The sequence below is a fragment of the Ailuropoda melanoleuca genome, chromosome 12, assembly GCF_002007445.2.
Source record: "Ailuropoda melanoleuca isolate Jingjing chromosome 12, ASM200744v2, whole genome shotgun sequence".
NCBI classification, from domain to species: domain Eukaryota; kingdom Metazoa; phylum Chordata; class Mammalia; order Carnivora; family Ursidae; genus Ailuropoda; species Ailuropoda melanoleuca.
Window position 1 is genome coordinate 34,557,623 of NC_048229.1, and position 23,967 is coordinate 34,581,589.

At 38.3% G+C, this 23,967-nt stretch overlaps 1 protein-coding gene across 1 annotated transcript; it reads right to left on the reverse strand.

The window, feature by feature from the left end:
- Window positions 1–2,939: 2,939 nt before the first annotated feature.
- Window positions 2,940–23,919, reverse strand: LOC100473150 (zinc finger protein 283). The gene is given in 6 exon segments (XM_011237748.3): window positions 2,940–6,656; window positions 6,658–8,329; window positions 16,558–16,684; window positions 18,450–18,537; window positions 22,930–22,983; window positions 23,402–23,919. Coding segments are annotated over 6 exon segments (2,322 nt in total). The 5' UTR covers window positions 23,419–23,919; the 3' UTR covers window positions 2,940–6,292.
- Window positions 23,920–23,967: the final 48 nt, after the last annotated feature.

Sequence of the window (23,967 nt, forward strand, 5' to 3'; positions counted from 1 at the left end):
TGTGAAATCCATAATAACGGTATATGGATGTCACTGAATTATGATGCATTCATGGAATATTTTCAAATCTTCAAGTCTACTCTGAGGCCATAAATTCTGCTAATTTACATAGACTATCTGCCCAAGACTACAGAAGATGCTGAAAAACATAGTTGTCCCTAAAGAGTCATTGTATAGATTGAGAAAAGGGGAGAGAATAACACTATTTTTTTTTCAAATTTAGCACTATGTTTGTGTGCTATAAACTTAGTAAAATATATTCCCCCAAATTCTTTTTTTTTTTTTAAAGATTTTATTTATTTATGTGACAGAGAGACAGCCAGCGAGAGAGGGAACACAGCAGGGGAGTGGGAGAGGAAGAAGCAGGCTCATAGCGGAGGAGCCTGATGTGGGGCTCGATCCCATAACGCCGGGATCACGCCCTGAGCCGAAGGCAGACGCTTAACGACTGCGCTACCCAGGCGCCCCATCAAATTCTAATCACACCTTTGTTTCATTTCCACATTGTTAATTTTGGCCTTCTCATCTTTGAAGCTAACAGAATTCTAGGAATTAAACTTAAAACTTAAAAGAATAGGCTTCTCTGACTCTGGGAGAACAAAAAAATTTTACAAGGTTAAATCATTAATATTTCCCCTGTCCCCTTGAGATACCACCTTATGCCAGTTAAAATGGCAAAAATTGACAAGGCAAGAAATAAGAAATGTTGGAGAGGATGTGGAGAAAGGGGAACCCTTTTACACTGTTGGTGGGAATGCAAGTTGGTACAGCCACTTTGGAAAACAGTGTGGAGGTTCCTCAAAAAGTTAAAAATAGAGCTACCCTATGATCCAGCAATTGCACTACTGGGTATTTATCCCAAAGATACAGACGTAGTGAAGAGAAGGGCCATATGCACCCCAATGTTCATAGCAGCTTTGTCCACAATAGCTAAATTGTGGAAGGAGCCGAGATGCCCTTCAACAGACGAATGGATTAAGAAGATGTGGTCCATATATACGATGGAATATTACTCAGCCATCAGAAGGAACGATTACCCAACATTTGCAGCAACATGGACAGGACTGGAGGAGATTATGCTAAGTGAAATAAGTCAAGCATAGAAATACAATTATCATATGGTTTCACTCATTTATGGAACATAAGAAATAGCATGGAGATCGGTAGAAGGAAGGGAAGAATGAAGGTGGGTAAACAGAAGGGGGAATGAACCATGAGAGACTGTGGACTCTGGGAAACAAACTGAGGGCTTCAGAGGGGAGGGGGGTGGGAGATTGGGATAGGCCGATGATGGGTATTAAGGAAGAGCATATATTGCATGAAGCACTGGGTGTTATATGCAAACAATGAATCATGGAACACTACATCAAAAACTAAGGATGTACTATATGGTGACTAACATAATAAAAAAATTTTTAATTAAAAAAATAAATAAAAATAAAAATATTTCCCGTCTCTCATAGCTATAAAAAAAAGGATAATAAAAAACTCCTAGTAAATGTTCTAATAATACTGAATTTAATACTTCAGAATTTTTGCTGCCTTTTTAAAATAAACACTAACCTCTGATTAGTCTGTCATTATGCTTGATGGTCTTAATATACACATTTAATTTAAATTGTCATCTGTTTTATGAAATGTATACATGTAAAATTTTTTGTTGGTAAAATAAAGGATTAGTGGTTCTTTTTTTATACGTGCATAAAAAGTAAAACTTATGAGCCTGCTACATTTATTTAAATAAAACCTTCAAGAGTCTGTGATTAATTTAAAGTGTATCAGTGATTATTTCAGAAATTACCTATGACCCAAGTGACCAATTAGGGTTAAGAGCAGACATACTGTTAACTAATGGGAAATGTTCCTTGCTCCTAAGAGTCACAGAAAATGATCTCTCCTACTCTTTTCCCTAAATATTGTCATGCCTATATATAACGTCTAGAAATCTGTCAGCTATCATGGTACCCCAGCCAACACTGGGGAATACATAATGAAAAATAAGAGAATCTGAGTCTCTGAATATTTCATTTTGCTGATGAATCAAAAGTCTCTAGAACCTCTTCTTCCTTCCCCCCAAAAGCCTGTTACATGACTCAATACACTTCCTCATTGCTTTGGCTAGTTTGGTATTTTGATTTTTGCTGAGTGTATCTTAACTATATCAAATCACTAAAGGTCATAGTTCATACTGGAAGCCTCAGATACAGAGATAAAACTGATTTCATCACAGCCATCAACCAGCTCCTGTCTGGTGGGGGATGAAACACACACATACACACACACACACAGGCACTGCCTAGGCGTTAAATGCTGTCTTACAAATTTTACAAATGCTTTGTGAAACCAGACACACCTAATACATCCAATGTCAGGAGGAGGGAGTGGATAGATACTGAAAAAATATCCAAATAGCTAATAAATAATCAGAAAAAAATGGAAATGTAAACCATGATACTTACCAGAGTAGCAAACTTTTTTTTTTTAACTGATGCCAAATATTGTCAAGGATATGGAGAAAGCAGAACATTCATACACTGTTGGTGGAAGTGCCAGTTGGTATTTTTGGAAACCTACTTAGAAAAATTAAAACTTACTATGTTGAACATAGGCATACCCATGACCAAACCCAAGCAACTCCACGTTCAGTATATGGAGAAAAACATGCACAAGTATGATCATAAGAGTCTGATAAGGAGCTCTGATTTCCCAACATAGTATTCCCAAGAACACATAATGAAGGATTTTCAATGTTGGAATGCTCCTTTTATGTGGATCTTGGCTGGTACTACATGGCTGCAAAGGCTCTTTAAAAGAACTGTGCTGGACACTCTGAATTTGTTGTGTCCAAAGTTGAATTTCAAAGACAAGAAAATAAACAGATGGAACTAGAAAAGCGATTAAGGATCTCCAATTCAAAACAAAACAACCCAATACAGTCATACCTCAAAAATAAAACTTTTATATAATCTCACTCATGAGATGTAAAAATTCTAAATAAAGTAATAGCAAATGAAATCTAGCAGTGCACCAGAATACATACATATACCAATAATTACCTGGGTATATCCAGGAATGGGAGAAAAATCAAAACAATCTGTCAATATAAATTATCACATTAACAAATTAAATACTATACAATTGCAGGAAGAGATGATGGAATGACATTTGATAACTCAGGAGCCCTTTCAACTTAGATACAACAAAGATTTTTACTCACGAATAAAAGAAAACATTAGAAGGCAATTGCTTGCCAGCATGATGCTAACTACCATTCCATCGTAACAAGCAGACTAAGTGACTGAAATATCCAACTTTAGGGCCTCCTAGTTGTGGCAGCATTCCCCAATGCAGTTTCATAACCCTAAGATGGAAATAGGTAATGGGAATCAGTATTTCCATGGTAAAGTTGGAGATTACAAGTTTAAATGAGGTCAAACAATTTCATTCACCAGAATATTCTTGTTGCCTAAGCTGACAGGGTGCTTCTGATTCTTCCTGAAGAGGGGATTTAGTAGGTTCCGCTTCATAGGCTTCACTAACCAGAGAATCCCACTTTCTCAAGTACTATTCAGTTCTGGTAATTCTTGAGGCATAATTTCAGAAGTTCTGGGACAATTTTCGTTGTATAAAATGCTTCTGTATATTGGCTTACGGTTTGTTCTTTTTCTAGCTTCTTAAATCAGTGTGACGGGGACCGTGTAGATACGGGGGAGAACAAGGCATAGTCCTGGTCCTCCATCTGGCCAGATGCATCTTGGTTTCCTCCAGGACACTTATAAAAGGTATTTTCCACTGAATAGAGCCTCAGGCACATTCTACAACTTCTTGATACACAATTTAACTATCATTCCTTTTTGAACAATCTGCAATTGTTTCAATTATCTCTTTAATTCAGAACTTATATATACATATGATAGAGCTACCTTTTCAAAAGTAGTTCACCAATCTTACTAGCTGTATAATGGACCTTTATACTGGAGAGTTCTCGGGGTCACCATCTTAATCAAATGACCAAACTCAGCATTGGCAATAGTGAGAAAAATGGGTATTATGTGTTTCTGGTGTATTGCAACATGAAGTATATACCACCAAATATGGTGTATTCCGACCAAAAATGTTTAAGTCTCTGGCTCTAACTTGACTTTATGAGAGATACAAAGGATAGAGGCACAAATTAAATCTCACCATGAGGGAAGAAACAAATCTAGAATGCATGGCATTCTATAAAACAGCTTTCCTTAACATTTCAAAAAGTCTTTTCAAGATTAAAATCTAGAGATATGATAACCAAATGCAATGCATGAATATAGAAAAGATGTGGGTTAGAAAATAAATAGCAACAGGATACCTTGGGAGTCCTGGGACATATGAAGTGAGTGTAAAAGAATATTACAGTATTGATAATTTTCTTGTGTGACCATGGTATTAAAGGTTGTTCTTATTCTGCAAAGATGCATGCTAATATATTCAGGAATGAAGTACCACTTCTACGTCATAAGATAATGGTAAGTGAGTATATGTACACATACATACCTATAATTTCAGAGAGAAGGCAAATATGATCAAATGTTAATTATTGATTCTAAATAGAGTATATGGATGTTTACTATACAGTACTTTAAATTTTTCTGAGTATCTGAAATTTGTCATAATAAAATTTGGGGGAAGAATTCCCAAATGGACAATTTTTTGTTTCTTTTTAACTTGGCAATTTATTTCTACATGAGCAGAGAATTTTAATCACTGGCTACTTCTCTGTTTGAATTCATTACAGGCAAATTGCTTCACACCTCTCCCTGTTCTTCGGCAGGTATATTCCTAACAGCTTAACACTTATTAAATCCACAGTTGTTTTCAGCCTTCATTTTTTATGCGGCTTAAGGGATAAACTCTGAATAAAAGTCCTCTCAAGGTTTTTTTTGTGTTTTTCTAGATTTTATCCATAATGAACTACTGAAATTCAAATGGAGAGGTTATGGAAGCTTTTCTAAATTCATTACACCAATGAGCATTCTTTCCATAAGAATTCACCAGTAAACACTAATGATGAGAATAAGAACAATAGCAAACATGTATTGAGCATAGGCTACATACAAGATACCCTTCCAAGGATCTGATGCATAATGAATCCATGCATTCTCTGAAATAGGACTATTAGATAGGCACCATCACCAACATTTAAACGATGATGCCCAGAGGAGATAAGCATTTCCCTCAACATCCCATATGTAGTAAGGCAGTGGAATGGTGAGGACAGTAAGTATGGTTTGTGCCATGTGTGAGAGATTTCCTGTATTTGTTACCTTGATAACATTATTCTCTAGGATGAATTCACTGAAGTTTAACAAAGGTTGAATAGTTTTGGAAGGCTTCTATACCTTCATTAAATGAACACATTTGTTATAAATTATGCTTTTATAGGCACAAGGAAGTTGTGACTCACACATTAGCCAAATCTTCCTATAGTATGAATATTCTGCTATTCTAATCAGGTGACAAGTGAAGCATTTTTTATTCTAATTAAGTTATATTGTGACTGGTCTCAAGTTTTTAAAACTGAATGTTGTCTCTCAAATTATTTCTGGGAAAGGGCAAACTTTTTAACTTCTAATCATTCATGAGCTGATACTTTTATAAAATACAATGATAATGTTATGGCAATATGAAGTTGCTGTAAGTTTCCAAACATTAATTCTTATTTTCCACATTCATCTCATGATGGACAGGTAACAATTTTGTGGACTGGCACTAGTATCTAGACAACAATTTTAATAGCACTTGTCTAAAGGCCTTCCTACATCCCAATTTAAAGGGTTTCTCATTTGGATGCATTCTATGATGTACCCTAAGATATTTATCACATCTCTAAGCCGTCCCAAATTCCTTACATTCATAAAATTTCACAGCAGTAGGAGTTCTCTAATGTGTACAGCAGAAACTGAATTAGGTTTTGGTTCTTCCTGTATTTCTTAGAGTGTTTCTAATGACTACAAATTCCCCAACGCTTACCAGACTTTTGTGCCATGAATAAAGTTCTTCACACATTCCTTACATTTAAATTTCACATCAGTATAAACTGATATTCAGTAAGACTGTATAAAATTCTGAAGGCCTTTTCATATTCCTTATATTCAAAGTATTTCTCACTAGTATGAATTTTCTGATATCAGGTAAATTATCCACACACAGGTAAGGCTTTTGCACATTCCCTACATTCATAAGCTTTCTCAAGATTAAGATTCATCATGTTAAGCTGTTTATACACATAAAAAAATTTTTTTCATCTCTTCAATCATAAAGTTTCACCCGTATCAATTGTCTCATTTGAATAAGCTGTCCATATAAAGGCTTCCCCACATCCTTTATATTCATAAGGTTTATCATTACTAAGAGTTCTCTCATGTTGAACAAGGTGTGAGCCATGAACAAAGGTCTTTCCAAATTCCGTACATTGGTAAGGGTTCTCACCAGTATGAAATCTCTGATGAACACTAAGCTGACAGCCACTACCAAAGGCCTTCCCACATTCCTTACATTCATAGGATTTCCCACTGGTATGGATTCTCTCATGTTTAACAAGGCTTGAACCCCAACTAAAGGCCTTCCCACATTCCTTACATTCAAAAGGTTTCTCACCAGTATGGATTTTCATGTTGAGTGAGGTGATAGCCACGACTGAAGGCCTTCCCACATTCTTTACATTCATAAGGTTTCTCGCCAGTATGGATTCTCTCATGTTGAACAAGGCTTGAGCCACAATTAAAAGCCTTCCCACATTCCTTACATTCATAGGGTTTCTCGCCAGTATGAAATATCTGATGTCGAGTAAGTTGATAGCCACTACCAAAGGCCTTCCCACATTCCTTACATTCATAGGATTTCTCACCAGTATGGACTCTCTCATGTTTAACAAGGCTTGAACCCCAACTAAAGGCCTTCCCACATTCCTTACATTCAAAAGGTTTCTCACCAGTATGGATTTTCTGATGTTGAGTGAGGTGATAGCCACGACTGAAGGCCTTCCCACATTCTTTACATTCATAAGGTTTCTCGCCAGTATGGATTCTCTCATGTTGAACAAGGCTTGAGCCACAATTAAAAGCCTTCCCACATTCCTTACATTCATAGGGTTTCTCGCCAGTATGAAATATCTGATGTCGAGTAAGTTGATAGCCACTACCAAAGGCCTTCCCACATTCCTTACATTCATAGGATTTCTCACCAGTATGGACTCTCTCATGTTTAACAAGGCTTGAACCCCAACTAAAGGCCTTCCCACATTCCTTACATTCAAAAGGTTTCTCACCAGTATGGATTTTCTGATGTTGAGTGAGGTGATAGCCACGACTGAAGGCCTTCCCACATTCTTTACATTCATAGGGTTTCTCACCAGTATGGATTCTCTCATGTTGAACAAGACTTGAGCCACAATTGAAAGTCTTCCCACATTCCTTACATTCATAGGGTTTCTTGCCAGTATGAAATATCTGATGTCGAGTAAGTTGATAGCCCCAACAAAAAGCCTTTCCACAAACTTTACATTCATAAGGCTTCTTACCAGTATGGATTTTTTGATGTTGAGTAAGTTGATAGCCACGACTGAAGGCCTTCCCACATTCTTTACATTTATAAGGTTTCTCACCTGTATGAATTATCTCATGTTTAGCAAGGCTTGAGCCCCAGAAAAAGGCCTTCCCACATTCCTTACATTTGTAAGATTTCACACCAATATGAATTTTCTGATGTTGAGTGAGGTGATAGCCACGACTGAAGGCCTTCCCACATTCTTTACATTCATAGGGTTTCTCACCAGTATGGATTCTTTCATGTTTAACAAGACTAGATCCCCAACTAAAGGTCTTCCCACATTCCTTACATCTGTAGGGTTTCTCACCAGTATGAAACCTCCGATGCACAGTGAGTTGATAGGCACTAAAAAAGTCCTTCCCACATTCTTTACATTTAAAATGTTTTTCAGCTGTATGAGTTCTCTCATGTTGAACAAGTTTTGAGCCATGACTACAAACCTTCCCGCATTCCTTACAAACATAGCGTTTCTCTCTATTATGAATTCTTTGATGTACACTAAAAGATTTGCTTTTTCTGTAAGCTGGCATTTTTCCATACCTAATTATCATTTGACTAAAGTATCCATCTGGATGTCCCTGTAGTCCCTCAAATTTGCTTTTGCACTTAGAATTATTTTCGAAAATGGATGCCTCAAGGCCAAGAGTTTTACTTCTTTCCTTCATCTCCCATTGGGAAAAATTTATTTCAAAAATGTCTTTTTCTGAAATTGTATTTTTGGTCTCATATGTTGACTCCAAATCTGAAAGAAAACAAGAAAACCACATATTTTATTTCCTTTACCAGAAAACTTTACCAGAAAACAAACAAACAAACAAAAACCCTCAATAGAGAAATACAAGACAAACTGGAAAAAACACCCATAAGTAAATTGGGAGACTTATTAAGCTCACTGCTAAGCATGACATCTCTACCCTGTTGAACAACAAACTCAGCTTTGACTTTTCAGCTTTTATGATCTTAATGTTCTGATCTAACAGCTTTCTGGAGGATTCTACAAAGATCACTTTAACAAGTTCCGTATTTTCCCATGTGGCTGACCCCTTAAAACCAAATGTGCCCTTCCAGGAATCAAGCCCTTATGTGCCCAAGTGCAGTTCAGCCAAACTTTTAATGACTGTGTAGGCTGGCATGAAGAACTGGAATCTAGAAAATCCTCAAACTCAAAAACAAAATCAAGCACACCTGAAACTAATATTGTAGGTCAACTATACTTAACAAAAAACAAAACAAAACATTAAGCTACATAATACTTCTTCACAGGAATTTTTCTGAGTGATTGGTGTTGGGCTAGAAAGCAGACAAATTCTGCAAGCCAAGCAGTTACTAAGTTCCAGGGCTCTAATGGAGATGCAACATATGAAACAAAACTAACTAAAACTGTAATACAACCTCCATTTAACTCAAATCCTGATACAAAGAGTTAAGTGCATGGTCATGTGGGAAGTTAACGGCAAACACTTTTATATCTAATTTGAAACCAGAAATAAACTGAAACTAATAAAAGCTATGACTCGGTCCCAGCTCAGCTCCATGGTTGGTGGGATCTGAGTTATCACCCCCTTACCCTAAATAACTAAGAAAGGAGCATATACTTTTACAGGCAGGAAACCATCCATTCTTTACTGTTCTTCAAAATGTCTGGCAGACAATAAAAATTATGAGATAGGTGAGGAACAGGGAAAGTGGGACATATATAATCACACCCCCCAAAAAAAACCACACAAAAGAGACAGAGAACAGATGACACAGATATTAGAATCAGTAGGCAAGGCCATTCAATTGTATCTCATAGATTCTAGAAGAAAAGATGGACAGTGAGCAGATGGGAAATTTCAGCAAAGAAAGGGAAACCTAAAATTGTGAAATGGAAATTCTACAACTAAAAAACCCAAACTGAAGCACAAGGAGAAAAGAACAGTGTCAGATCTGTGCAACGACATCAAACAATCCAACCTCAGGCAACAGTGTTCTAGATAGAGGACAAAACCAAATAGGTACTTAAGAAGATTGTTGAAATTTCTCAAAATGTATGAAAATGTATGAATAATCAACTTATTTTTAGCAAACTGCAAGCAGGATAAATACAAAGAAAAGCAACAACTGAGAACATAATCAAACACTTGAAAACTGAAGATAAAGGAAAAATAGTAAAAGAAGGCAGGGGGAGGGGGACATTAAAGTTAGAGGAACAACTAAACGTTATGGCTGATCTCACACCTGTAACAATGGAAGCTACCAGACAACGGAATGATACCTTTAAGGAAGAAAGCTAGAAAACCCAGAGTTTTATATAAAGCAAAAAATATTCTTCAAAATGAAGGTGAGAGATTTCCAGCCCCAGCCATGAAGAAAAACCTGGTATTAGAGTTAACTCTCACACCACGACCAACCAAAAGCTATAGAATAGGATACTAGACACAGGGCTGAGAAACCTTTAGAGAAGATTATCGGGAGAACTTCATATTCACCCTTTATGCCTGGCTGCTTCCTCCAAGACAAGGTAAAGGAAAATGTTCTCCAGATAGAGAGCAGTGGTCTCACTGGGCAAAGGATACTGGGATCTGAGTTCAGGGCTGCTAAGGTGGCTGGAATTTGTAGTTCAAGGTTTAATAAATAAAGGAGCCATGCAACAGAGTCCCAGAAATCTATGCAGGGATTCCCCCCTTGGATCTGTAAACAAATATTAATTTCTGTATCCATACAGTGACTTTCCACAAAGTGGTTGGAGTAACACAGCCTGAATGGAAAGAGGCATTCATCTGAGGCCTCACAAAGACCATATATTGAAACACCCATCATCTGGAGTAGTAGTTCTCAAACGTGTTGGTCTCAGAATCCCTTATATTCTTAAAAATTACTGGTGAATTCTTTGCTTGCTCATGTATAAGTCTATTTCAAATACAAAATACATAAGGTTAGTATTTTTATCTAATGGTGATTTTACAATATTTTAGTTGATTTACAAAAGGGTAGAGAAGTACTATGGATGTGTTTGTGGGAAGTAATCGTAGTCATGGCCAGTTGGTCACAGCCAAACTGCAGTAACTATTGTTTTACTTAACAATGTCTTATTGCTTTGTATTGCTTTGTATACATTAACATTTGGGTATAAGGACTGTGTGTCTATCCAAAAGGAAGCCAAGGTATTTAAACTGGCCAACCTAATATTACAACTACTTTGAGATGGTCAAATGTAAACTAAAAGGAGTGCACTTTTGTGCAGTCTAGCACCAATTAATAGTTCAGTAAACTTGAATTTAGTTCAACCAATCTGAATTGCCATGTAAGAACTTGTATTACAATTACTTGTAAGTAAGGCTTAACAACGCTAGTAAATGAATACAGGCTTAACTTCTTTTTATTTTTACTTTTTTAAGCTTTTTAAAAAGATTTTATTCATTTATTTGTGAGAGAGAGAGCGTGCGCACAAGAAGGGGGAGCAGTAGGCAGAGGGAGAAGCAGGCTTCCTGCTCAGTAGGAAGCCTGATATGGGACTTGATCCCAGGACCCTGGGATCATGACCTCAGCCGAAGGCAGACACTTAACTGACTGAGCCACCCAGGTGTCCCTAACTTTTTAAATGTTAAAAAATTATTGAGGACTCAAAAGAGCTTCTGTTTATTATAATGTTTGATATTTACCATATTAGAAATCACAACTGAGAAATAAAAGATATTTAAGTAATTCACTTGAATAAATCATTGCCTGATAACACAAATAATGTTTGTGAAAATTATATTTTCCAAACCAACAAAAAATAAGTATTATTTTACTTTTTGTGAATCTCTTCAATATATGGCTTAATAAAAGACAACTGGATTCTTGTATCTGCTTTTATAAATGGCAAAATGCTATTTTGTTTGAAGTATGTAAAGAAAATCTAGCTTCCTACATATATCTATTGTTATTTTTTGATACTATAAATATGTTATTCTTTGATAAAACTTGAGAAGGGATAGTCTCTTAAAGGTAAGTTGCAATGTGAAATATGCAACTATACCCATGAACTTTTCATATTAGATTACCTTAAAATCCACTGCACTATGGATGATCTTTTATCCAGGCATAATTTTGTAATATCATGCACTGGTCATTTGAAAAATAGTGTTCACTGAGTTATGCAAATCTTTGAAATGTTGATGTATTTCATTACACAATATATTAAAAATCATATGTTATCATCTATCTCATCAGAAAAATGTTTATGTGTTGGGAAGTTGTAAAGCTCAAAACGGTAGCTGTTTCACACAATTCTAATTTTTACTTGAAAGTCTGAATTTATCATTGGCAACAAATACTGTTACTTGTCTTCTAAGTGACAGGCCTGCTTATAAGAAAAATTTTCCAACTACCTAAGTGTGAATAATAATAGTTTGTCTGTTAGGCATTCTTTCAAGAACAAAGTGGTGTTCTGTGGAAAGAACAGCTAGTTGACTCTCAATTCAAACAACTGCACAACTGGTTTTCCTCAAGGGAATCATCACACTTCAGTATACAACAGAAGAGCTTAATGAATACTTCCCATTTCACCACAATGAATAAATATTTTAATTTTTTTAATTTATTTTTTTAAAGATTTTATTCATTTATTTGAGAGTGAGCAAGCAAGAGAGAGAGAGAGACAGCACAAGTAGGGGAGTAGAGGGAGAGGGAGAAGCAGACTCCCCGCTGAGCAGGGAGCCCGACGTAGGGCTCGATCCTGGGACTCCGGGATCATGACCTGAGCCAAAGGCAGACACTTAACCAACGAGCCCCCCAGATGCCCCACAATGAATATTTTTTAAATGCATACTCAAGGATCAAGACTTAATAAAATGAAGCCCAGAGTAGGATACTGAAAGTCAACCAATACTGATACCCTCTGTGAGGGATGTCAGTATAAAAGACTTGTCCCATGTACAAGCAGGTTAAAGACAAGTGTCTGTGTATAAGTGACCTGGTTGTCACAGCCCAAGTAGGAGGAGAAGGGCAATCACATGACCAAAGTGGTGGTGCTGGTAATGGAAGACTGGCTACATACAGACAGTTTGAGAAAATAATAGATTAAGGAAAATGGAAGCCAAATTTTTCACTGTCAGAGAAGGGAGTTAGAAATATGGCAAATAAGTTGGTGGGAATGCAAACTGGTGCAGCCACTCTGGAAAACAGTATGGAGTTCCTCAGAAAGTTAAAAATAGAACTATCCTATTACCCAGCAACTGCACTACTAGGTATTTATCCAAAGGCTACAAACATAGTGGTTTGAAGGGGCACATGCACTCCAATGTTTATAACAGCAATGTCCACAATAGCCAAAATATGGGAAGAGCCCAGATGTTCATTGACAAATGAATGGATAAAGAAGACGTGGTATATATATACAATGGAATAATACTCAGCCTACGAAAAGAATGAAATCTTGCCATTTGCAATGACAAGGACGGAACTAGAGGATATTATGCTAAGTGAAATAGAGAAAGACAAATATCGTATGATTTCACTCACGTGGAATTTAAAAAATAAAACAGATAAACATAGGGGAAAGGAAGAAAAAATAAAACAAGGTTAAAAACAGAGAGGGAGGCCAACCATAAGAAACGCTAACTACAGGAAACAAACAGGGTTGCTGGAGGCGCGGTGGGTATTATCTCGTAGTTTTCAACACACAGGTGTAAATGTGTGTGTACACATGCATGTATGTATATGTTCCCTAGTTCTGACCACTCAGAGACCTGGGAGCAGCCATCACCCAGCAGCAATGAGCAACCCTGTATGCAAATTTTGGCTTCTAACTACCATTCTCCACTAAAAGGAACCAAGGTGCCTTGAAGAAATGGTTGACTTTAGGACTGGAGCAGGGAAAGTACAACATGAACCTGACACAACATGTGGTTGTGTCAGAAAATAAGGAGATGCTCAATGAGTGATAGAGTTGTGCCAAAGGACACAGAAGCCTCAGGAGAGGGTTCCCACAGATCAAATCTGGGACAAGCTCAAATATTTCAAAATAAATAAGAACAGATTACAACCCACCAAAATAAAGATCCAATATATGAATAAATTGAAAATTTGGAGAGGAATATATTTAACAGTCTCCAAGTCCCTCCTCACAAAATACCCATTAAAGGAAAAATTATTAATTTTACAGGGGGGAAGCCAGCAGACACTAACCTAATCAAATGATCAAAGTATCATCAGTAATGACAAACCATTTGCATTACCTGACAGAATGCAAGAACACAGCACCAATTCTGTGATATTGCTGCCAAAGATGCATAAATCTAAATCTAATCGTGAAGAAAAGTACACACAAACCCAAATGAGGGACATTCTACAAAATAACTGACCTATAATCTTCAAAAATAGCTAGGGATGCAAGCCAAGGAAAGACGTGTGAACTGTTTCACACTGAAAAGGCTACATAACCCAAATCCCTAAAACAACAACAAAAACACTGTATTATCGGGCCCTCACCTACTTCACCAACTTAATTTCTTTACATCCCGTTACTAACTCTGCCCTGGCCTTCTTACAATTGCAACAGTTTCTTTGCAACCACAGAGCCTTTGCATTTACTGTTCACTGTGACTGATATATTCCTCCCCCAAATATTCATATAATTTGATCCCAGTCTTCATGTTTCTATTCAAGAAAGCTTTCCCTGACCATCTTATCTAAATTAGCCCTGTCAATTTCTATCATTTTCTATTCTCTTATGCTCTTTACCTTCCTTGACCAACATGTTTTATTATATGACACTATGTATCTATTTATTTATTTACTTATTTTCAGTTTCTTCCTGACTACATAAAACTGCATTTGAGAATGGGCAAGTTATCAACGTTCATGACCGTATTGATAGTGCCCAGTACAATGCCTGGCTAGGAGCAGGCAGGCAAGATATTTGCAGAACTTATGAATGAAGGCATTTGTTCATTCATACACATGCAGAAATGCAAAAGAGCTGGAAAGCGGCTGAATCTAACATAGAAGTAAAATGGTTGCACCAGAAACAAAAGAGAATGCCTTCCTTGCTGAAATGGAAGGGAAATATGAGAAGAAAAACAAAGAGAGGAAGAAATGAGGTCAGACTGAACTTCATTTGATAGCCCAAAATGAGATCTCAGTTTCCTCCCTCCACAGGCCTTGGTCCTTTGTAGGGAGCTTTCCAAACACCTTCCCGCTGTTTCTCCTCCTCCCGTGTGACCTGTGAGATTGGTCCTCTGCAATGATGGTTCCCTCCTGCCTTTGCCTTCCTGGGTTCCAACTTCTTGACCCTCCCCTTACAACCATCCAGGACTCTTGTCCTTGCTCCCATAAGGTCACATTCAACTGAGAAATGGAGTGTCTGCTTGCAAGAAAAGAAATGCTAAATGGTATGTACCTTTTTTTTAATGATGAGCTCAAAACATTTGGTTAAATTTGCAATAAAAAGTAAAAATAGGGGCGCCTGGGTGGCACAGCGGTTGAGCCTCTGCCTTCAGCTCAGGGCGTGATCCCCACGTTATGGGATCGAGCCCCACATCAGGCTCTTCTGCTATGAGCCTGCTTCTTCCTCTCCCACTCCCCCTGCTTGTGTTCCCTCTCTCGCTGGCTGTCTCTCTCTTTGTCGAATAAATAAAAATAAAATCTTAAAAAAAAAAAAAAAAGTAAAAATAATATTGATAAAGACTTCACAGAAGACAAGTATGATGGAAATAAAAAACATGAGATGACATCAGTAGGAAAATGATCTTGTTTTAGATTCATTCCATCTCCTTCTCTTTGGAGCAAATAGAAAACAGTAGTCGAAAACACAGACTCATGAGCCAGATCTCCTTACGGGCTCTATGGCTGCTACTTCCTCCCACTAGCTGTGTGACCCTGGGAAGTCACTTACACTGCATGCGTCTCTGTATTCTCATCTATAAAAAGGGTTTGATAAAAACATTACCTGACTCACGGGGATGTTGTGAAAGTTAAACAAGCTGAAGTATTTGCTCTGCTTAGAACACAGCCTAGTTTATAGTTAAGCACAGTGTTAAGTATTAGTACTATTACTGCTGTTATTTTGCTAACAGGAAAAGAAGTTTCATGAGACATTTTTAGGATTTAATTCAGTGTTGAACTTAACTTTGTAAGATGCAAAGTTCACAGACTGCAACTTCCAACCTCAAATATGTTGAAAGTAAAGGAATGTGCTCAGTATAAAAATGAATTCTGTTTATCCGAGCCTCCTCTATATAAAGTGGAGAGGCTCCTTTCAAAGTCACAGTACATCAGGCCCCTGTTTCTAGCTATACTCCCCACATATGGGTCAAAAAATAACACAGAACAGTGCTTCTTTAATGTGTATAAAGATCACCTGGGGGTCTTGTGTAAACGCAGACTCTATTCTGCAGATCTAGGGTGGGACCTAAAAGCCCCAGGAGAAGCTAATGCTAGATATGCAAATACTTAACAATAAAAAAACCTAAAACCCCACATAAACCAAATGAAAGCTTCTGATCACTGAGAAAACAATCCACATTCCTCCCCAAAACCAACAAAACTGCCTATCACCTGTGCCTTGCCTAGCTCCTCCACTATCTTCTTGGTATCCTCTCCTTCACTAACTCTGCTCTGGCCTTCCTATGGTTCCTCAAAGAAAACCACCACAATCTGAGTAGCAAGTACACAGATCATCTCTAGATATGCTAAAGTTAAATGCAGTATGAAACCTGTTTCTTTGACAATGGTTACGAATTAAATGCCCCACAATGCAAATCCAGCTTCTTAGTAATTAAAGAAGAGAGGCCATTGCAGGAAAAGCCAGAAGAAGACATGAAGGTATGGGAAGAGGAAGGAGCGCGACGAACCCACTTCTAATCCAACAAATATCAAAACATCCCTTTGAGGACAGGGAGAAGAAATTCACCTGGTTTCTTCAAAGACAGCCTTATAATTCCCATAGCAAAAGCCGATGGTGCAGAGAAAAGACTCTAAAGTATTTCAGGCAGATGACCTTACCCAATGAGACCAAGTTACTATAGTTCTCCAACATCACATCCACGTACAAGTCCCTCTGAGCAGGGTCCAGGCACTCCCACTCCTCCTGAGAGAAGTCGATGGCCACATCCCTGAAAGTCACCAAGCCCTAAAACCAAAAACCCATATATTACTTGTGAAATTAAAGTAATTTAAGAATTTAAGAAAATATTTCCAAGAGGGGAAAAAAAGAATTGTGAAGGATAAACTACAAGAAGAAGAAAATGTAACAGTCAAGTAGGCTGGAAGCCTGTGATATGTAAACGTAGGGAAAAGTAAAGAAATCAGTACGACTAAAGCAGAGTGTCCACATGTTCAAAAGAATCCTGTTACAGCAGAAAAAAACTTCTTGGATATTGTGCAATAACTAGACCTGTCTGGCAATCTATAAAATAATCCCAGTTTCTCTTCCATTAAATAAAAACAGTGGGGGTGGGGGGAGGTTTTTTATGAGTATGTACACATACACACAACCGGCTATGTGCCTGCCTCATAAATTCTTTATTAACGTGAACTGCTACACCAACTTTTCCCTTTAAGGAATACAAAAAGCAAATAAGAAAAATTTATTTCCAAACCCTATTTTACAAAAATGATTTCCACTAAATTAAGGCTTATCATTAAGCCTCAAGTAAATCACTCTGTTTCATTACATCATAAGTCTTTTCTCTTATAATGATGAATACATAAGATGTTTTTATTAGCTGCAATTCAGTTCACCATATAGATAAATGAGATTAATATCTCTACTATATACCTTTAGGTTGAACAAAAATTCTATTTTCCTCATTCTAGGAATCTATTATCATCCAGTACTTAGAAATCCGGGTCACAGTCTTACTTGTTACCATCAACGACCCCTCACCTAACACTTTCCTCATTCCTGAGTTGGAGGCCGCCGAAAGGGCACAACATATATGACACAGATGTCACCCAAGATCTGTGCATCCTCGTCAATGTCCAAATGAACTTTGACACTGGTGTCATCGATTACAGAACGACTTTCCCTGGGAAGACCCACTCATAAGCCCCCTCATCCTAAAAGCCTTGCAAAGCCCCACAGAAATTGAGAAAACCCAAATTCCATCTTCTCTCTCTGGGAAACTCAGGTGTGTGAAGAAGTCCAAGTTTGCCTGTGTGGTCAAGTAGACGCTCACCACCGAATCACCACCCCACAGACCTGACACAGGAATGAGAAATTCTGATAAGGGAATTGGTGCAGCCCTAGTGGAACAGAGATGATAATAAAGGGCACTACCCAAGGCAGCCTATTGTGGATATGTCCTAAGTAACACCAAAGCTCTTCCAGAGAAGGCACAAGCAACTGAAAATGTTCTCTTGGGTGACCATCCAGTTGTCTAAGGTCATTGTATCCTGACTGGCTTCTTTCCCAGATGCCTGCCAATCAGCACCTTCACCGGAAAAGGAATAACTGCTGTTTTCAAAATGTCTACAGTCTTTCATTCTCTCTTTTCTCCTTCCCTTATAGAAATCCTGTTTGTGCTTTGATAGATGAAATCAATCTACTACTGGTTTTCCTTGTATCTAAGTAAAAACGTGCTAATTGTTAATTATATTTCTTTGAGTTATTCTTTGACAGGAGCTCAAGTATTTCCCTCAAAAGACTCCTATCCCTTCACTGCTTTTGATAGAAGACTGAGCACACAGATGTTGGATAATGTGTTCAATGACATGATGACACTGATTAGAAAGGCACCCAGGGAGGACACTGGGCTATTTGGCATTATCCTTTACTGGAACAGGAACTGAGAAGAAGGTCAGGACTGGGTTATGTAGAAAGCTTTAGGACAACTAAGGAAAAGATTCACATGACCTAAAAATCATATTTCAAGGACAGAGAAATACCAACTTACATCAGTCATGGTTCTAGAATTGCAAGAACTAATTAATAATCCATGGGGTTCCTCTATTGGTGAAGCACAGAATCCAGAAAAGCCAGAGCTGGGGAAGGAAAAAAAAGCTTTAGACCAGGTGTGCTTAAGTGATCCCATCCTGACGGAAGCTAATATAAGCTTTTATCTCTTCTATTCCTGCTTCTACTCCACACCCCCACAACCATCTGTGGAATCTAAACTCACTTAAAACCCAAACGTCCTTCAGTAGGAAGGTTTCTGGCAGTGCCTGATTCTGGGGATACTGATATGGACCGGAGGTTGGACTACTGAATGCTGCCCAGACTGGATCCTCCTCCCACCATTCCCACCTCTCAGGGCTGAGACAGAGGCACATGGTCCAAGCCAGAACACCCTTCATAGGCTTGGGGCTGAGGAAAGTTGGCCAAGACACAGGAGTGGATAGGATGTACCATTGCCTGAGCCCCAAAAGCTGACCTCTTAATGCATTCAGAACATTCATGCAATGGAACGCTATAAAACTATGCTAAGTTGGGGAAGATAATCAAGATATATTGTCAATAGAAAATACAGCTTACAGGATGTATGATTCTATTTACAAATTATATGTGTATATCAATATAGAAAAGACTGACAATCAGATGTCAAGAGATGAAAAAAGTGTTTAGGCAGTTATACATGTGTATACAGTAAAGTTTTTATTGTGGTCATATTGTTCTTTTTGTTTAATTCTGCAGAGTTGTTTTAACTATGGCCATGCATTATACTAACTATATAATTTCTATATACACTCATGTCCTGCCTAGAAAAAAATGTGCTTCTCAGGCCTATTTTCTTACAAAGTTAACTGAAGTTTCATAGTCCAGCCTTGAGCCTACTATTCTTCCTAAATAACAACATAACCAAAACAGGTTCTCAGGAAGACATATAGGAGACATCCACTCCCCAGAAGCTGCAGATAACCAGCTTCTGTGCAAATTGGTGGTTTATTTAAATAAACCAAATCTTGTTCTGTGCAAATTGGTGGTTTATTTAAATATTGATAAATATAATCTTCTTATTCTACCTTCTGGTATTAGTATCTGTCCTTGCAAATATTATTTATAAAACAGATTTTCTTTTTTTTTTAAACATCTTTTCAGATTTTTATTTATTTATTTGGTAGAGAGAAAGAGAGAGAGTGAGGAGCAGAGGGAGAGGGAGAAGAAGACTTCCCGCTGAGCAGGGAGCCCCACGTGGGACTCAATCACAGGACCTTGGGATCATGATCTGAGCCGAAGGCAGACGCTTAACCAACGGAGCCACCCACGCGCCCCTCTAAAATAGATTTTCATAAGAGAGAACATATACATTGGAAATTATCACTATTTTCTATGGAAGTAATCTTTAAAATAATCTAATTCTGAAAGTCTGTCTTCGTGGCCCTTGTAACTGATTTTTTTTTCCTTTTTTTTTTTTTATTCTTACGTCCCTTTTTTTTTTTTTTAATTTTATTTTATTATATTGTGTTAATCACCATACAGTACATCCCCAGATTCCGATGTAAAGTTTGATGCTTCATTAGTTGCGTATAACACCCAGTGCACCATGCAATACGTGCTCTCCCTACTACCCATCACCAGGCTATCCCCTTCCCCCACCCCCTCCCCTCTGAAGTCCCCAGTCTGCCTCTCACAGTCCATAGTCTCTCATGTGTAACTGATTTTTAAATGGTGTTTCTATATTCCTAAAAGTTGTGAATACTTCAGGTTTTTAAATAAGAAATCACTGCACTTCCCTCTTCTCTCTACATACTCAAGATTAAAATAAAACCCACATCTTGGTTGGATTTCTTCTTCTTCAAAATAAGAGCCAGAGGGTCTTCAACTCAATTGTATTACCCATCACTGTTACCTTATTCTGCAGAAACAAAACCAGACACATAGGCTCACAGGAAAAAAAAAAATTTAAACAGAGGGGCGCCTGGGTGGCGCAGTCGTTGAGCATCTGCCTTCGGGGCGTGATCCCGGCATTCTGGGATCGAGCCCCACATGGGGCTTCTCTGCTGGGAGCCTGCTTCTTCCTCTCCCACTCCCCCTGCTTGTGTCCCCTCTCTCACTGGCTGTCTCTCCCTGTCAAATAAATAAATAAAATCTTAAAAAAAAAATTTAAACAGAAACACACCAAAATATTAAGAATGATTAACTTTAGAGGATGTAATTTTAACTTCCTTCTCTATATGTTTCCTGGATTGTTGAATTTTTTGCAACAAACCTGCATTTAATTCCATAATCAGAAATATAAAGATATTTCCAAATGTAAAAAACTGAATGATAGGGAAGGGGCATATTTCAGTCATTAAGAAAACTGAAAAAACATGGGGTGCCTGGGTGGCTCAGTCGTTAAGTGTCTGCCTTTGGCTCAGGGCGTGATCCCGGCATTTTGGGATCGAGCCCCACATCAGGCTCCTCTGCTGTGACTGCTTCTTCCTCTCCCACTCCCCCTGCTTGTGTTCCCTCTCTCGCTGGCTGTCTCTCTCTCTCTGTCAAATAAATAAATAAAATCTTTAAAAAAAAAAAAAAGAAAGAAAGAAAGAAAGAAAACTGAAAAAACAGACCCAACACTGAAAATCAGTGGGCCAGAAACAAAGCACACCTACCATCTGTTGAAGAACATCTGTAGCTGTAGCTCATCACTACACTGAGACACTTTCACTATCAAGATTCCCCCGTAATGGGCACCTGGGTGGCTCAGTTGGTTAAGCGTCTGCCTTTGGCTCAGGTCATGATCCCAGGATCCTGGGATCAAGTCCTGCATTGGGCTCCCTGCTCAGCATGGAGTCTTCTTCTCCCCTCTGCCCCACCCCTTGGCTGATGCTCACGCCCCCAAATAATTAAATAAAATCTTTAAAAAAAAAAAAGATTCCCCCATAATGAACACCAATTATGTAAGTCACCTTCAAAGTCAGAGGAAGGAAATATATGCACACAAACAGAACAATATTTGGTACAGAACAGATGTTCAACAAGTGTGGCTACACTGCTCTACTTCACTGAAGAGTCAATTAAAGAACACTTTGGAAACAATCCTTGAAAAATGTCTTTCAAAACTCTCTCTTACTGAATGGGATTCTTATATAACTCATAATAATCTTGGGGACTTTTGTTCATAACTACAACTATTACTTAATATTTTATTATTTATATTTTTCCTTCTTCTGATTCTTTATAAGCATAATTTTTATTAGGTACACATTAGTCCATTACAGGATATACTGCAATTTACTTAACTGTTTCCATATCCCTGGACCCTAATTTTACAAAAGCTCCTTCCCAGCTATTAAATCTTAATTCCAGAACAATGAAGCTAGATCTTTTCTGGGTCACGTACACCTGACAATCTCATGAAATTACAGACCTTTTGCTCACTTAAAAAAATAAATTTACAAATATTTATAAAAATTCTGCCTCAATTTCAAGGGGTTTGTGAACACCTGGAAGCTCAGAAATGGAACAAGACCTCAGGTTAAGATTTCCTGTACTAGACCATTTAAGCATCTAGTTACTTTTTTAAACTTGCAAGCATCCATCTCAATCATCTTCATATTTCTCTTCAAATTTCAATCATAAAAAGTTGATGTGAAATGATCCAGAATCACCATGTAACAACAAATCTTAATATTCACTAAGCCTGTATCATGGGGCAGGCCCTGTTCTAAGGGCCTTTACACACATTGACTCATTTTACATCTTTATAAGCCCCATGAGGTACGCATTATTTTGTCTTAATTTTGTATATGTGACACAGAGAGCCCGAGTCACCCAAACTCACAGAGCTGGTGACAGGTAGAGCCAGGATTTGAATACAGTTGCTCTAGGTCCAGAGCCTTACTCTTAACCATAACACAGCACCACTTCTACAATACTCACAAAGTGGGACCTGAAATAACTCATGTTTAGCAATGTTACAGATTTCTACCTAAAGATTATCTGAAAGTCTCTGTTCTTGTTGGTGCAAACTGCAAACCCCTATGCTCAAAGCCCAATCACATTCCCACCCCCTAAAGGCTTTAAAACATTGTCATTTATTAACTGAAACAATCCTTCTATCTTGCCTTGATTTAAAAATCATGACCGTTAGAAGACAGAAAATAGTCTGCACATGATAGCACCTAAATACCAATCTCCTCAAGTGATCATAGTCTAAAGTAAAACTCTAACACTAATCTCTAGGTGTATTTCTACAGCATCAGCATACTTAGAAAGAAGAATGCACCGAAGGATTTGAATAATTTGCCATTTGAATAGCTAGCTATCGATTGAGAATAAGGGCAATAGAGGGTCACTAAGAATAGAGATACATCAGCAGAGTGGGTCATTCAGCAGAAGGAAAACCCAGGACAGACACTACCAGTGATACTGCAGGCCAAGGAAAGCAAATATTCTCATGATCTAAAATCAAAAGTAACTGCGTGAAAAAACAAAAAAAAAACCCCACTCACCTGAACCTTGATTTCAAAATATGCAACAATTCTTTCCTCCTCCTCAGGGTACTTCTTAGAAACCCGGCAGCAGTAGCGGGGGAAAAAAGAATCATGAGACATACCAGCATTTCTTGGAACACAGACCTAACTAAAAAAAGAAAGGAAAGAAAGAACGAAAGAAAGAAAGAAAGAGAAAGAAAGAAAGAAAAGAAAGAAAGAAGAAGAAAGAAAAGAAAAGAAAAGAAAAGAAAAAAGAAAGAAAGAAAGAAAAAGAAAGAAAGAAAGAAAGAAAAAGAAAAACGGAAAACCAAAACGCCGTCTAGAGCCGTATCTGCCTTCATCCACGCAAAACCAAATGGAATTGAAAGGAAAGCTGGAATCTATCGGAGTTAACAGCAATTGCTGGGGACAGAGGTCTCGTTGCAGTGGCTCTGAAACAGGTAGCTGGCTCCCAAGGAGCTCCTAGACGCTCCCCTTCTAGGAATCTTACCTCTGGGACCTCCCCATCACGTCTTCCTAGGAGCATGTCATGAGGACACTTCCGGACGTACAATGCTCATCCCAAGACTGGACCTATGCATTCCTGCGTGAACCGTTCACTCTAGGGCTTAGTGTAGGACTCCTTCTCTGGCGGTCACTTAACTTTGGCAGGCCCAAAGAAAGTCTAGAGGGAACTTGGAGCACACAGCCAAAGCAAAACCACAAGGCCCCGCACCTCATCACCCCGTCACACATTCCCAATTGCATATACCATCACGGAGACACACCCCGGCCCTGCCACGCCGTCTGTCACACACCATTCTTCTCAGCCGCTGGCGCGCACACAGGCTGGAGGCTCCGAACGCGACACGCCCTGTCCGCGCCCCGGGCCTCCTCACTCAGGGCGCCTCCAGGAGTCACCCCCACCCTCGCTGCCGGGTCTGACCCGACGCTGATTACTTCTTCCGACACGAGCAACTCACCACGCCTAGTCCAAGAATCTTCAGGACACCGGAAACGGACGCACAGACTTATGGGAAATAAGAGCCTGCAAGTCCTCGGAGGCTGGGAACCAGG